Source organism: Colossoma macropomum, unplaced genomic scaffold (assembly GCF_904425465.1).
Source record: "Colossoma macropomum unplaced genomic scaffold, Colossoma_macropomum, whole genome shotgun sequence".
NCBI classification, from domain to species: Eukaryota; Metazoa; Chordata; class Actinopteri; order Characiformes; family Serrasalmidae; genus Colossoma; species Colossoma macropomum.
In genome coordinates, this window is record NW_023494786.1 from 21,053,455 (window position 1) to 21,070,020 (window position 16,566).

Sequence of the window (16,566 nt, forward strand, 5' to 3'; positions counted from 1 at the left end):
TCTTAGGATTTCGATTAGTATAATAAATATATAAATAAACAAAAACAACAGCAAAAAAGTCTTATAGTCTAGTATGGGTAAACCACAGGTGGAAACGTAAAAGCTTTTTTTTGTAGTAAATTAGCAGCTAAAATTAATTAATCTAGCTTGTTGTATTGTTTTTCATCTATTCCAAACACTCATGTTCTTTAGGACATGTTTCTGCCTTGAAGTTCTGTTGCCTTGAACTAGTTTTCGACTCTTGGCTAAGAAACCTTTGTCATTTCTGGATCCATAAATTTGTTCTGTTCTTGGCATTTCCAACATATAGCCTGCCAGTGTGTTTGCTGTTATCCCAAAAAACAGCCATGTTTTTTTTTAGAAATGTTTATTTCTTTACAACTCTCCATGAACAGGCAAGTATAATCTCTCTCTTGCAACACTGCAAGGAAAACTCCAATATACACAAAAGAAGCCAAGTGCACGTCTGCATGGAAACAGCTTTATACATCACTGCACACAAAAAAAACGCACTCAAACCACATCAGCACATAAATACAGAGCTACCACGTTCACCATCTAACATTTCCATTGCAAACTGCATTCTTCTAGTAAGTACATTTATAGCAGAGAAGATGGTCACAATCAGGCATGTCATAGCTACTAGGTCCAATATTTTACTTTACATAAATGATAACGAATGGTTGTTATATTTTGTATAACAATGTAAATTTAAGTATTACTGATGTAGCCTTCACTGTAAGCACACTCAAGAATACATCTGTTTTGAAAGGTTTGGGTGACTGTCTATAAACTCTCCGCTGTCGATATCAGTGCCTACCGCTGCTTCAAGAGCTCTATATACAAAAGCATTAGTCTAAGGTGATAGTGACCACATTCCAATACAACTTCACCCATATATGGACGGTAATGGCCCTGCTTCCAGCATGTCTGCTATTTATGATTCCAATTAAGCATCTGTTGTACTGGCTTCCAGAACAGTCAAGAAAGTAGCCATGTGGCACTTCGGAAAGTTTATTCCGAAAATTTGGAACAGACAAGGCCTGAATATTAAAATGTCCCATGAGTAGAGAGAGAAAGTTAGGCAAAAACAGGCGTTACCTCAGATACACCACAGAAATGACCTGAAAGAGTTTAACATTAAAAAGAAATTGATACCACATGTTACACCATGGTCTATCTTCTGTGTCACATTGCAAACACTGAACCACAGACCAACTGATCGGGTAAAGGAAAGTGCAAATTGCTTTATGTGCTGCTAGACATGTTGTTACACAATATTTTAACCATGTATTTTCAATGAAGAAATGATTACTGAAATAACCTCAACGGAAAAAGAAAAACAACAAACAAAACAAAACACTGTACTCAACATCATAGCCTGAAATGGCACTATTCTTGTATAGAGTGCTTAGTTCAAATGCCATTAAATTCAATCGCATACATGCAAGAGTAGGGCTGGGTGGTAACTGTTGTATACGGTATTACCGGGGTTGCATGCATAACCCCGGGTGTTGAAAGTGACGTAAAAGCATTTATGATGCTTTTTTTTGCTGTCTCATCCTGTGTTATTTCAAGATTGAAAGAAATCAAAAAGTGGTTCACTTGCATGGTCACCAAATAGGTGAATACTGTCCATGATTTTCAAGCCATTATTCAATCAATGTCAAAAAATCTATTTAACAATGAATAAATGTTAAACAGTGCTGTAAACTAGGAAAGAGGAGCTGGTCAGCATTAGCTTAGCTAGCATGATAACAGCTCAGCTCTGCTCACCACAGAACATGTTAGATACTGGCTAATTAAAGCACTGCTACAAGTTTAGATGATAATGTTCAAATTTGAGGGAGTGAAGTCAAGCAACTGGCGTCGAAGGGAAGGAAAGGTGTATGTGTTTGAACATGTAGCCTGATTGGCTAACATAATGTTAACTTAGTGAGTAGGCTACATACCCAAACAATGCTACCCAGCACAGTACAGGTTTGATTCTAACTAGGTGTCCTGCTGAGACGAGTTTAGAATAGAAAAAAAATAATGTCAGAAAGAGCAAAAGTCAGGTGACTGGGGTTGGAGTGACAGAAGGCCAAAATCGGACATGCTCTGTGGTGTTTGGGACTTAGTGTTTTCCAAACATCATAGCACAGGCCTGATTTCAGCTAACTAATGCCAAAACGACACATATTTAGAGGAAATCTTAGCATGCAAAGTGAAGTGATTGATGTTAAAGTGACTGAAAGCCAAAATCAAACCAGTTCTGTGGTGTTTAAGACTGTATTGTTTTGGCTAAGCTAATGAGAGCTTAGCAGGCCACACAAGCCACACAGCACAAGCCACACAAGCCACACAGCACAAGCCTGGTTCCAGCTTACTGATGCTAAAATTATACCTTTTTAGAGAATATCTCAGAGTGTAAAGTGAAGTGGCTGGTGTTAGAATAAAAGCCAAAATTGAACAGTGTTCTGTGGTGTTCTGTGTAGGTCTTCGCTGTTACTGTGTTACTCTCATGCTTAGTTTTTCTGAGGTTTCTCCTGACTCTGATTTTCCCTTTTTTTCTATCAGCATCAAATATTGGTGAGCTCTCACAACACCAATCAGTGAGCACCTCTAAAACATAAATGGGTGAAATGTGTATATTTGGCCATTCAGGCATGGAAATGATATTTGAAATGTCATATTCTGGAAATACTGTCATCAGTACAGACATCATATTTAAATACCATGGCATATCTTATTGCCGTGATACCACCCACTCCCTTCCCAGAGATCTTCCCTCCTGCACAACTAGAGTCAGATTCGAGTGATACAGCTCATTGTGGTCTTTGAAAGCAGCATTGGTGAGAGCCTTGAAATGAACTGAAACAGTGTGACACAGTGATAACCGCAGTGATGGTGCCATCACATCTCTGAGTTTTGCAAGAGCAGGCACCAAGTGAGTCACTACTGAGATAAAGAAAACGTATTTACTGACAATGACAATATTTCAGTCACCTACTGATGTCTCTTAACGAATTAAAGTAGGAATCTTCTCACTTAATTTGACCTGCAGGCACCAAACTAAAGGATCACCAGCTTTTGCTTTCATATTTGGAATGAATGCCTCTTAATTAAATACAATATTTAATATACTGTACAACATAGTTACAACATGGTCCATTCTGTCAGGTACTAACTATACTTCACCAACTTTCTGCATAAGCTGTTGAAAGTGCCCTATATGTGTTACATGTGTAAATGGACCATTTATTCTAGAGTGTAGACACCAATAGTTCTATCTTAAAGCTCTGAAGTAACGTTCAGTGCTCACACTGAAAAACGCGATGCACTGAATTTATCTGATACAAGTACTGTGCAAGTGAGAGACCACCCTTCATTTAATTTCCAGTCAAAACAGCCATTAAGTTCAAGTTATCATTTTCAGGAAATATTTCTGAGGAGATATAAGATAATCCAAGTCAAAATAAAAGAAGTGAAAAAAACAGAACTTGTCAAAAGTGTAGTTCAAAAATGATTAAAAGTTACAGAAAAAATGTAACAACTAGCAACCATGCAAGACTTGATAGACTAGCCAAGCTGTCACCAAACAGAACTTAAAGCTTTTATCTTTTATGAAACAGGAGAAAATCAAGCTCCATCCTTCCACTGTGAGACAATAACCCAACGCTATGGGTCTGAAAGGATGTGTAGCTGACAAGAAGCTGTTACTGAGAAAAGAAAATAGATAAAAAAGAAGGAAATCAAACAAAGGAGCTGCTGGTGTTCTCAGAACAATGGACTGACCACTCCAGAGTCCGGACCTCAACATCATTAAATGTGTTTAGGACTTCTTGGATTGTGAGAAAGAGAAAATGCAACCAACTCCTAAGACTGAACTTCGGAGGTGTGGAAAAATATCCCTGCAGATTCATTTGAAAAACTGAAAGCAGGTCTCCAAAAAACTGTTTTTGAATTCAATAAGTGAAAATTCAATAAATGAAGGGTGGTTTTCACTGTACATACTTTCCACATGAATAAAATAAATATTATCAACACAGTTTTGTCATTCAGTTTACTTTTGGCAATTATTTGTTCGTGTAACATGTAACTTATTCATGAAGTACATGATGTTCACATTTGAATCAAGTAAATTCAGTGCATTCAGTGCAGTCAATAATGGGACTCAGCACGGTTTGTGCTTCACATGCTGAGGTGTGTACACATAGGCCTTCAGAAGCCTCAGTCCTGTATTTACACATATTATCTCTTTCAGTAGCTTTGGGAGAAAGCGTCCTTTCTGGGGTACTATACAACATCTTTCATATCCCCTTCAAAGTAGCTCCTGGATGTCCATGTTCCTCAGCTTCCTATTTTGTAGGTCTTAGTGCATTACAATACTTTTTCACTAATTAAGTCTCCACAGTCCAGCATCGTTCATAGCTCCACTTCAGTGCTTCAGTGAGGGATGTTGGAGTAAGTCTTGCTCTGGAGAGCAGCAGAGTTCGCAGGTCCTCCGCTCTGCAGGGGAAATGATAAACCGCTGTGGGGTGTGGCCTTCACCGCTGCCCTACTGAAGCGGCAGCGGAAGAATGCACGGACATTCTGGAAGACAGACTTGCGGAAGATGATGAAGACCCAGGGGTCCACCACGGGGTTGAGGGCGGAGAATCGGAATGCTAGAAGATTCTGCTGGTCATTGCCTACTGGGCTGACAGCATTGACAAACCCAAATATCTGAGAGATCGGAGACAAGAAAAAACAGAGTCAGACATGGATGTACACTATGATGATATGCTATCAACATGATAAATCATGTCATGATATGATTTTCTATCTGAGTATCATAGGTATCGTTCTTCTGGAATATTGAATAACTACATATGTCTTCATAAAAGGCCGATCAGACCAGTCATAGAGAGAACAACAACAACAGCCAGTGCATAGTTGTATGTGAAAGTTTGTGCATGCCGCTCAAATTTAGTTTGAAAAGTAAAAAGTAAGTTAACACATCCTCTACAGAGAACACACTTCTGTGCATTGTATTACACAGGCAGTGTTTATTTGCTGAATTTAACATGTTAAACATAAAATGTGGCACGTTATACTGTATGATTTATTTTTTCCAGTATGTTATATTTAGCAGAAAAAAAATAGAAATTATTGTAAAATTGCATTATAATTTCCTTAAAAATGGCATATTTAAGTATGTTCCCTGTGGAGGATATGTAACTTATTTTTACTTAGAAAATCAACAAAATGTAATTTGGGGGTGTCCCAACTTTTGCATATGGCTGTATTTTAAAGCAATAAGCCATGAGAGGATTTTATTATGAGATGGTTACAGTGGCTTATGGTTTTAAGAAAATGGCAGCAATATAAAGTAAAAATCATAAAATATACAATTTTGCAAAATACATTTTAATTAATTGTAATAAAAAAAAAATCTTCCACTAAGAAATGTGTTAAGGTGAGAGTATGCTATTGTTGCCAAGTGGAAAACAATGATGAAAAACAACCCATCACCCATCGTGATATATTGCTTTTGTCATATAAGCTTTGTCATATAATGATGCAAACATGATAATATAATAGTATTTAATGCAGATTTCTTATATATAATTTTGCACAATAAATTACCCACACAATTGTAATGCTAATTTCCACTAGCATCAATTCAATTTGTTGTGATGCGGTCATGTGTGTGTGAATATTGAGTTTATTTGATTTTACATTGGCTTTGCACAGTTATCAGTTTTAAAACACTTGCACACACTACAAAGACACAAGCAGGTGATTAGATTTTAGCCCATTATGATAATCTTTTATTCATTTTTTTAACTTTATTTTTGCAAACGTTAAATAAAAATAATTACTTATTCATAGCCATTCTAAACACTGCACTGCGGTTTTGATGGTGCACTTTGTCTGTTCCATCTTATTTGCAAAACTCTACCCCTAAATATCATGTCATGATAACATCATAAAAATGTCTTCAAGTATTGTGATACTACAGTTTTGACATATCGCCCACACTAAGAGACAGGGTAGACTGTAAAGTAAATATTACCTAAAAAAAGAATATTGAAATTGAATACTGAATATTGTTTGTGAGACCACCCAGAACAGAAACTTCATTATGCTATTTATATATTTATTCTGTATATATTTACACACCTTATATATGGTTCCTGAAGACTGCAATTGCCAAACATGTTTTAATGTACATAAAGTACATGTGGCAGGTGAAAGACTAGACGACACAATGCAATAACATGACTTGCAGGACCAGTTTAACCAAGTAACTGATACCACAGCATAACTATTAATAGATCAAATATATGAAACAAATCTGTCTTACTGTAGTGGGACTTTGGACAGAGTGTACAAAACATGTAAAGCACTGAAGAATAGGTGTATTTGTGACGACCAAATCTCCTCAAAAAGTTAGCACAACACACAATAAGCGCACAACATCTGTCCTCGTTAACATTATTGCCTCTTTAGCTGCGTATTTCCTGCAATAAACGTTCAACAGATCAGTACAGTAATTATGGCTGTGTCCTGGCTTAAATCTTTCGTACAATGGTTTGGATGAGCGTGCATTGCTGGGCTCTGGTATAATACTAATAATCCACACGCACAGGGAGGAGTTCGGTACAGATGTGACATATCTCATTTCACTTTGTCCCCAAACAGAAGAGTTCAGTTTCTCATTTCATCATATGATATGGCATTTGCTGCGTGGGTTGTTAAAAAAAAAAAAGGGGAACATGCGACTGATGCTAAATGGCAGCAATTAGTCTTTTGGCATGAAGCGTGTTTTCTTGGATTGCGACATGGCCAAGGTTGGGAAAGTCATTTGTTTTGACCAAACTGATGGAGAGCACATGTTCTGTGTTGAGATCCTGAAAAGATGGCTGGTTTTGAATCCCAATCCCCACTTGTTTTGTCTTTCACAGCCAACGTTAATGTGGAAATCGCACTAAAAGATATACTGAAGAGCTTAGAGATCTACATCCTTCTTTCCGTAAGTCTTAGAAGCCACAGTTATTGTTGGGAATAAGAAAAGCATGTCATAATTTTATATTATTTCTTACTCAAAGTTTACAGAAAAAAGCAGAGAAATTTTGTTGATTCTAAACTCCAAATCATGTTTGTGTCTTTAAGTAGAACAGAAGATTATTATTGAATTTTGTGTACCGTTTTGTTTCAGATAAAGCAAAAACATCCTCTTCCTTTTAGCCATGTTTTTTGAACACTGAAACAGATGGAAATGGTCAGAAGTGACTTGAACCTGTCAATGCAGAATATAAATCAAATGTAAATCAGACCCCAGCACCAGAATGAAGCAATCCATTGTATGCATGTGCACAAAAAAGTTTCCTTTTCAGGATACATTTTCTACATTCTTCAAACACAATGTGTCCCTCCAGTGCAGGCATCATCCTACCTAATCCACAGCTACAAAACAACAACTAGAATGCAGGCTTCACATAAACTCAACAACGCCTTCCCTAAAACATGCATCTGGTTTTGACAGGCACTATAAAATACCCTAGTGAAGCCCACATAACTGAGTTAAAATTAAACAGCTGAGATGTAGGTTAGCTAACAAAATTGAGGAAAAACAAGCAAACTTAAAAACCTAAACTGTCATGTATTCTAAGCTAAAGCGTACTACCACAGCAGACATGAAAAAAATGTATGGGCTAATTGCATCTTTGATACCTTCATTTGTGGAAGAAGACATGTGCTTTGACACACCTTATTTAAACTTATTTTAGTAAAAGAGCATTTTGAGTAGGAAATTTGAAGCCCACTGACAATGACAACAACAACGTAGCAACTTTTTTTAACACGCCAACATGTACAAAAAGTGTGTTTGGCTTTGGAAATGGGTAGGAAACACACTCTATTCTGTGAGGGTATCAAGTTTTGCTTTTATAGGTCTCCCAGGAACATCTGTCAGCTGTATCTTGAGCTGCAACTTCAAAATATACCCACAGCACAGACTGATAGGATGGCGCAGATAATGGTGGATAGCAATGGTTGCTAAACAGTGATTAGAGGGCTAAGAAAATAAAGGGCTTGGATTGGACTACTGCACACATTCAGTAATGATGCAGATTGTGGTAATTTTGATTGGCTACAGTAAACAAATCAAATGTCTACATCTTAAAAAAAATCATCATGCATGGTTAATATATTTTAACAAGTTTGTGAATATTTTAAGCAGTTTATCGTCTTCTCACACCTCTCCAGCAGATCTGCGTTTGGGGGCTGGGGTGGGGGGGGGCTTGGAGTCTCAAGGCAGGCTAAGCCATCCATGCCCATGTTGATGCCCAGGCTGATGTAAATGTAATGTTATGTAACTATGTAATTAATGATGTACTTATGCAATCAAAATAACTATGCAGTGTAAATCGAGCACATAACAAAACACTATAAGGCCTGTTCTAGCAGACACACAGTGCCTAAGAGCCTCTACTGTGAAATACGTCTTCTCATATGTGGCACTGTGGATGATCACATAAATCTGCTCCCGAGAGGTTGGGGGTAATTTAGACCACACTGAATATCAACTAATCTCGTCTCAGAGGAGGTCAGAGTCTGGACACCAGCCTAACTTGCGGTGACAGAGTGCTTCTGGCTTTCTGTGTTGTTTGTGCGACATGTGGATGGATGGGGTCATGATTCTCCTCTCCCGGCCACAGCACCTGCACATATGGTTGTTTTTGTGTATCCAAACTGAGACACGATTCATCAAAACCCATCAGGACTTGGCCTAAACGTGGGCAGTGGGAGCTGCTACCGCTCTCTCTGTTTAGAGGAGACGCGTGCAGCTGCCTGCACACTCCTCTCTTGCCTGATGTCATTGTTTTAGTGTTAGAATACAATGGGTGAAAAACCACAACACTGAAACCTGATATTTGAGGCACCTCTTACTGGAAATCTTTGCATGGCTGTATGGAGGCAGACGGCCTCTCTGCCCTTCCAAGCACTAAAAATTCCATTATTAAGAGTGTGGGTCGTCGCTAACAAAACTTTCAAGATGTGTTGTGTCCTCACAAGCTGCCAGTGACTATACTACATTATGAACACACATCAAAATCAACTTTATCTCAAGTAACTAACTTAGAAATAAATGGTCCTTAAAGCTTAGAAGTTAGAAGCAGAAGTGCTAACCAAAGCATGGTGTAATTCAACATTAGTTATTTCTCACTTGTAGCTCTTTAGCGCATGTGAAGAATGTCTGTTGAAAGTGCAGATTCTAAGCTTTCAATTGATTCACATTTGTGTTTGTAAGCAGAAGAGATATTTTATTATGATTTGAATACAATGCTAAGTAAAATGTAAAAAAAACAAAAATGTAATGTAAGTGCCATTGCTTACATAACTGTCTAATTAATGATGTAATTATGTAATTACATTTAAATACTATAGGGCAAATCAAGCAGGTAGCACTGCACTGGTACAACAGGAACTAGTTTTTAACTGTGTAATCAAAAATACTGGAAGAACAGAAAGCTTTTTTAAACTGATCTTCACAGGTCAATAACTTCACAACTTTGTGTGGGGTTATTTTTTGTCATATAATCATGAACTTGGACCAGCCAAACATTTCACTGCAGTGTTTAATGATGAAACATTCACTTTATAAAGGTGTTTTTACACTGCATATTTAAAAACAAGAACTAATCCAAACATGAACCAACTGATATGTTTCTAGCTCCCACCTGCCCCACCTGCTCAAGAAGCAGCTGGAACCATTTATGATAACCACAATTAATGATTTAATGCTCTTTTTAATCATTTTATGACTAAAGCAGGGGTGGGGAACGCTGGTCCTGGAGGGCCGGATTCCTGATTTTCCTGATCTGATTAAATTCATCAGTTATTTCTAGGTTTGGTTGGAATATTTGAGCAGGGAAATTACCAAACTATGCTGGATTCTGGCCCTCAGTACCCCAGCCCTGCTCTAAAGCGTCTGATTTGGCTAATTAGCTACCTTCCTTGCCAGTTAGCTTACCTTTTTGGCTGATTTGAAATGACAGCCAAACAACGCTGTTCTGCACACACACCCTCACAAATATCTACATTTACACAGAACCATGTGTTGGATTAAACAAAGTGTAAAGTTGTCTTTGACAAGTGTAAAAATATGAGCAAAAACACTTATTCTGTGGCCGCTAGCATAAATGCTAATAACATTGGTTTCTTATAGCTTATGCCAACTTATGTTGTACCCTCTAAGTAATAGTTCTTATAATAACAATCAACACAACACCATACTGTCATAGTTTACATTCTGTTGCACTTATTGGTAGTGTTGTAACAGTCTGGTCATGGTGTTGAGACCATAAAGGAACAGTCTCAGTCTTGACATCTTGACCATCTTAACCTGGTCTTGTCTCGGTACTGGGGTAATGTTCTCCCAAGACCAGTCAATCATTATCATTTGCTTCCTGGTCTTATATATATATATATATATATATATATATATATATATATATATATATAATATATATAAAATGAATGAATCTTTTTATTTTCATATTCTTAAAAAATCTAAATCTGACTAAACTTGACTTCTATAAAGTGCTGGTCTTGACTAAGACTCGATGTGTCCAGTCTCAGCCTTGACACAGACTTGTGATCTTGACTATTACACTAGTTACTGGTCATGTAATAGTGGTGGGCAACTTCATTTGGAAGAATGAATGATTCACTAAATTGTTGTTGGCTTCAGCTGCAAGTGTTCACAAAAACTGGATCCCTCAGGGGGATAGCAGCTCTACCTGCTTCTGAAAGCTGGAAAATGGCAAAAAATGTAAGTATCCATTACATGCTTAGATTTGCCATTACAGCCTAAAACACAAACAAAGATTTACTGTTATTGCCAATGTTTTTTGTTTTATGTTTGAATTTATTGTAAATTCAACTGCTTCCATGCTGACTGGATGCAAGCTATCCACCCAGAGGTATAGCCAACCATTATGTTTACAGACATTCTGATCTGGTCTATGGCAAAAAGGCAGTACACTCTTCACAAATAAAGGTACTAAATAGGCTTCCTTGCAGCCTTAGAACCACTTTTGGATGTATCAATAGATGTTTTTAAATACTCATTCTTGTAAATGAGATTTTTATAACTGCATGCCCAAGTCTATAACTGTATGCCCTTTCTTTCTTTGATTGTGGTGTTCCAGAATAGTGCTGCACAGCTATGGGTAAGTGATGTATCTCCCCAAGAATGTCCTCTCAAAATGTGTGGAAAATGTGCTCTTATCATACATTTACATCCACGGAGGGCTACAGTAATTTACATCGGCTAAGTAATGTTAATGACGGTGTCACTGAAGTGTCATACCATCCAGATTAAGTGCCACCCTTCCTTCTTCTCAGTCTAAGTGTGAGCAGCCCAGTACCACCGCATCTGCACGACATCACAAGGCGCATGAATCGTCCTCGTCAAACGTTGTCAAAACAACTCCACCAAACATGCCCCACTGCATTCCCTTGCCTGTCCAGCAGGCCTCATATGGTCCTCAAACAGACTCTCTTTATCCTGTGGCGGATCACAAATCAAGTTCTGACAGAGCTACGTGGGCACAAACTTACAGGATCTTCCCTTCTCTTTAAGTAGGCACACGCTGGTGAGTTTAGTTTATTTGTTTTCGTATGAGTTGAGTAACAGTGAAAAGGAACTGGTTAGAGAGCTCATTTAGGGCAGGCTATCTGTGGCCATCACAAATGAACAGAAAAGTCATGAGACTACAAATACATACAGTAGTGTGAAAAAGTGTTTGCCCCCTTCCTGATTTCTTATTCTTTTGCATGTTTGTCACACTTAAATGTTTCAGGTCACCAAACAAATTTAAATATTAGACAAAGATAACACAAGTAAACACAAAATGCAGTTTATAAATGCTACACCTAATAACTGGTTGGGCCACCCTTAATAGCAACAACGGCAATCAAGCGATCGCGATAACTGGCAATGAGTCTTTTACAGCGCTGTGGAGGAATTTTGGCCCACTCATCTTTGCAGAATTGTTGTAATTCAGCCACATTGGAGGGTTTCCAAGCATGAACCGCCTTTTTAAGGTCATGTCACAGCATCTCAATCGGATTCAGGTCAGGACTTTGACTAGGCCACTCCAAAGTCTTAATTTTGTTTTTCTTAAGCCATTCAGAGGTGGACTTGCTGGTGTGTTTTGGATCATTGTCCTGCTGCAGAACCCAAGTGCACTTCAGCTTGAGGTCACAGACAGATGGCTGTACATTCTGCTTCAGGATTTTTTGGTAGACAGCAGAATTCATGGTTCCATTTACCACAGCAAGTCTTCCAGGTCCTGAAGCAGCAAAACAGCCCCAGACCATCACACTACCACCACCATATTTCACTGTTGGTATGATGTTCCTTTTCTGAAATGCTGTATTACTTCTACGCCAGATGTAACGGGACATACACCTTCCAAAAACTTTTGTCTTGTCAGTCCACAGAGTATTCTCCCAAAAGTCTTGGGGTTCATCAAGATGTTTTCTGGCAAAACTGAGACGAGCCTTTATGTTCTTTTTGCTCAGCTGTGGTTTTCATCTTGGAACTCTGCCATGCAGGCCATTTTTGCCCAGTCTCTTTCTTATGGTGGAGTCATGAACACCGACCTTAACTGAGGCAAGTGAAGCCTGCAGTTCTTTGGATGTTGTTGTGGGGTCTTTTGTGACCTCTTGGATGTGTCGTCGTTGTGCTCTTGGGGTAATTTTGGTCAGCCGGCCACTCCTGGGAAGGTTCACCACTGTTCCATGTTTTCGCCATTTGTGGATAATGGCTCTCACTGTGGTTTGCTGGAGTCCCAAAGCTTTGGAAATGGCTTTATGGGCCCCCGAGTGGCGCAACCGTCTAAGCGTTGGCCCTATCATCAGGAGATCGCGAGTCCGAGAGAGAGCAATTGGCCTCGCTCTCTTTGGGTGGGTAGGATGGCCCCTCCTTCTCCCCCCATCACTCAGCGCGATGCTAGTCAGCGCAGGCGTCTGTTAGCTGACGTAACAGATCTGGCGGTTGGCGCTTTCCTCCGAGCGCGTCCGGCTCTCCAGTGACGTTGCGTGAGCGGCAGCTCGAAAAGAAGCGGTGGTTGGCTTCACAGGTCTCGGAGGAAGCCTACGTTAGCCTTCACCCTCCTAGCATTGATAGTATCGTGTGATTGGGGGAGTCCTAACTAGCGGGTGGAATTGGAAATAACTAAATTGGGGAGAAAATCGGGTAAAAATAAAGAAATGGCTTTATAACCTTCCCCAGACTGATAGATCTCAATTACTTTGTTTCTCATTTTTTCCTGAATTTCTTTAGATCGCAGCATGATGTCTAGCTTTTAAAGATATTTTGGTCTACTTCACTTTGTCAGGCAAGTCCTATTTAAGTGATTTCTTGATTGAGAACAGGTGTGGCAGTAATCAGGCCTGGGTGTGGCTAGGGAAATTGAACTCAGCTTTCCAAAGATGTGATGAACCACAGTTAATTTATGTTTTAATGGGGGGGCAATCACTTTTTCACACAGGGCCCTGTAGGTTTGGATTTCTTTTTCCCTTAATAATAAAGACCTTCATTAATAAACTGCATTTTGTGTTTACTTGTGTTATCTTTGTCTAATATTTAAATTTGTTTGGTGATCTGAAACATTTAAGTGTGACAAACATGCAAAAGAATAAGAAATCAGGAAGGGGGCAAACACTTTTTCACACCACTGTACATACATACACAGACAGCATTGCTCAATATACACAAAGCCCCAAACCACATCCTGTGATGGCACACATAAAGTGTTTGAAAGCACTTGGAAACTAAGCAAAACTAGATAAACACAGGCCTCAAAATAACGTTCCACTCAATTAAAACGATCTGTGCAGAGAATACTCTGTTAACAGTAAGGCAGACAATAAATGTAAATATATATATATATATATATATATATATATATATATATATATATATATATGTTTGTATTATTTAGTATATAATATATAATATTTTTATTAATGAGATATTACATATCGCTGCTGTTGGACCAAAACCTCATATCACCAAATCTATTTGAATACATAATGTATTTATTGTGAAAGGACAGTAGGTATTTTCAAATTATGCCAAAAATGTTGCATTAGATTGGTCAACAGGTACTGATGTTGGTTGATTAGTTCTGAATGCCACTTCAACTCATCCCAGAGGTTTTGGATGAGCTCCATCACCCCTAGAGAATGCTGTTCCACTTCTCCACAGCCCAGTGCTGCGGGGCTTTATACTCCTCTAACAGACAGTTGGTGCTATGGTAAATGCCTTACTGTAGATATTATAAAAGCTGTTTGTGAACACTTTGTCAGCAATAGAAGCACGTTAAGTAGCTTAATTCACAAATTAGAAGGGGTGTCTGGATACTTTTAGACATATAGCATACATTGATGCATTCAGTGTAGTTTAAATATTGTATTCTATTTTATTATAAGTATTTTTAACTGCAGTGGTATATATTGCAGGCCCTCTTCAAATATATACATTTTATACAGAGTTGAAAACAACTTTCATTTTGACAAGGAAGTGCATTTCCAAATGGTATGTTGATGAGCCCACAGAATTCTACAACGTGTAGTTTGCTGATCAAATTAAACAATCTCACATTGTTTAACTGACACAAAGACATCTGACACTACACTAGATCACACAATTTTCTGTTTAATGACTCCTCTGCACGTACGGAGCTCCTGTGCTAGACCAGAACCAAACCTGTTCTTCCAGATATATCCTGCAGTTTTTTTGTTCCAGCCCTAATACAACACTTACGTTAAGATGGATTAGGTGTGTTCGATTAAGGATGGCAATAAATGGTGTAGCTAAGGAGCAAGGCTGGGCCTGCAGTAGAGGTTGGCAACACAGCACACATTCCTTTCAAAACATGACGTTTATATGACAGTGGCTTCAGTGACAGGATGTGATGACATCAGTTTACTGGTATTTTGGAATCCACAAGAACATATGAAACAAGATCACGTCAAATCTGGTTAACCTCTTAAACCTTAAAGACTGTATGTTGCCGACAGTATGGTTTCTGACTCTCATGTTTTCAACAATTTGCATATTAGTTTCTTAATAGTTCCTGTATGGTTACTGAATAGTTGGTCTTAATATTAATCTCTGAATTGTAAGCCTGAGGTTCGAGGGGTTAATAGAACAAGTCTAGGACATACTGTAAGACACTTTCAGTGAGGTTGAGTAGGAGACATTTCTGGTGGGTTTCGGTTTTGGCATCCACAGAAACACTTCCTGTTTTCATGCTTGTGATTGTGACCTATTTTCCAGCTGTGGTACTGTCTATTCTACTGACTAAATGTTGAAGGTTTTCAGTTTTGCACTGAGTCAGAGAAGCATGAGTAGAATATGTTTTGAGGTCAACAGTGAGGATGAGTTGGTGCAGTCTGTCTTCATCTTCAGCAGACTGAAACAGTGGATGATGACTCATTTGTCAGTGTGTGGTTGGGTATGTTTTGTGGTAAAACTTGAATTTTGACACAGTTTCCCCATTTTCCTGTTTAAAACTGTTTTGTGTAGCCTGCTCTCAGACAGATCATGTAGTCTGTTCTGATTTTATGTACTGCATTGCATGTTTCCATCAAATGTGTGTATGAGAGCAGGAGTCCAGGTAAAACACTTCTGTTTTGGATGAACTGTATTAAAAAAGATTCTGTTGGGAAGTGTGTATAAATGCAGGCGTAGAAAGGTGTAGCTATATATACTTTATTAGCAAGTCCTTTAAAGTCCTTTTCTGATATCTCTGGTCTCGTACTGTGATTAAAATGCACATTTCAAAGCATCAGCACTTTAATTTGTCTTTAAACATGTATGTCAGGTCATATAATGGCATTAATCAAAGAGGCAAGGGATGGCAGTTGGAAGACGTCATTTTTTGGACTGAGGGAAGGCATCCACTTGCATCACTCCTCAAAAGCACTGCTTGCAGTACACTTATGACACACTTTGTTAACAATGCACAGTGATTTTAATATGTAGTTCCCACAGGATTTAATTATCACGATTAAAAAAGCTAAGCAACCAGCAAAAAAGCAGTTCAGCTACATGAAAGCTATCATTCTATCATTCAATGAAATACAACAACGGGGCAGAGCTTAGCCAGGGGTAAATACCAACTACACAACACAGAATACACAAATAGATTTGCTAAAAATTATATTTGAATATGGTACTGAAATGTATTTAATTTCCAGCCAAAATGGTCATTAAGTTAATTAATCTCTCTAGAAATATTTCTGAGGAGATCAGATATTAATCCATATGCATATGGAAGGAGGAAGGATGGAAAATAAGAGAAAACAAGAGTTTCTGAAACAGTTAAAAACCTGATCGGGAAAATGGAACTCCTAACAATTGTGCAAGGTAGACCACCATCGGATAAACAGCAGTTAAAGGTTTCATCTTTGAGAGAGGAGAAAATCAAGCGTCCGTTCTTACTTCAGATCTGAAAAAATCCACCGGTGTTTCTGTCCATCCTTCTACTGTGAGAAGACAACTCAACACTAGGGGTC

The 16,566-nt window shown here is 38.3% G+C and overlaps 1 protein-coding gene across 1 annotated transcript in view; it reads right to left on the minus strand.

Moving 5' to 3' along the window:
• Nucleotides 1-3,982: 3,982 nt before the first annotated feature.
• ptgir (prostaglandin I2 receptor) overlaps nucleotides 3,983-16,566 on the minus strand; it is a 43,957-nt gene continuing 31,373 nt past the window's right edge. The window contains exon 4 of the mRNA XM_036563642.1: nucleotides 3,983-4,707. Within this exon, the coding sequence (XP_036419535.1) occupies nucleotides 4,429-4,707 (279 nt within the window). The 3' untranslated portion in view covers nucleotides 3,983-4,428. The remainder of the gene's footprint in view (nucleotides 4,708-16,566) is intronic.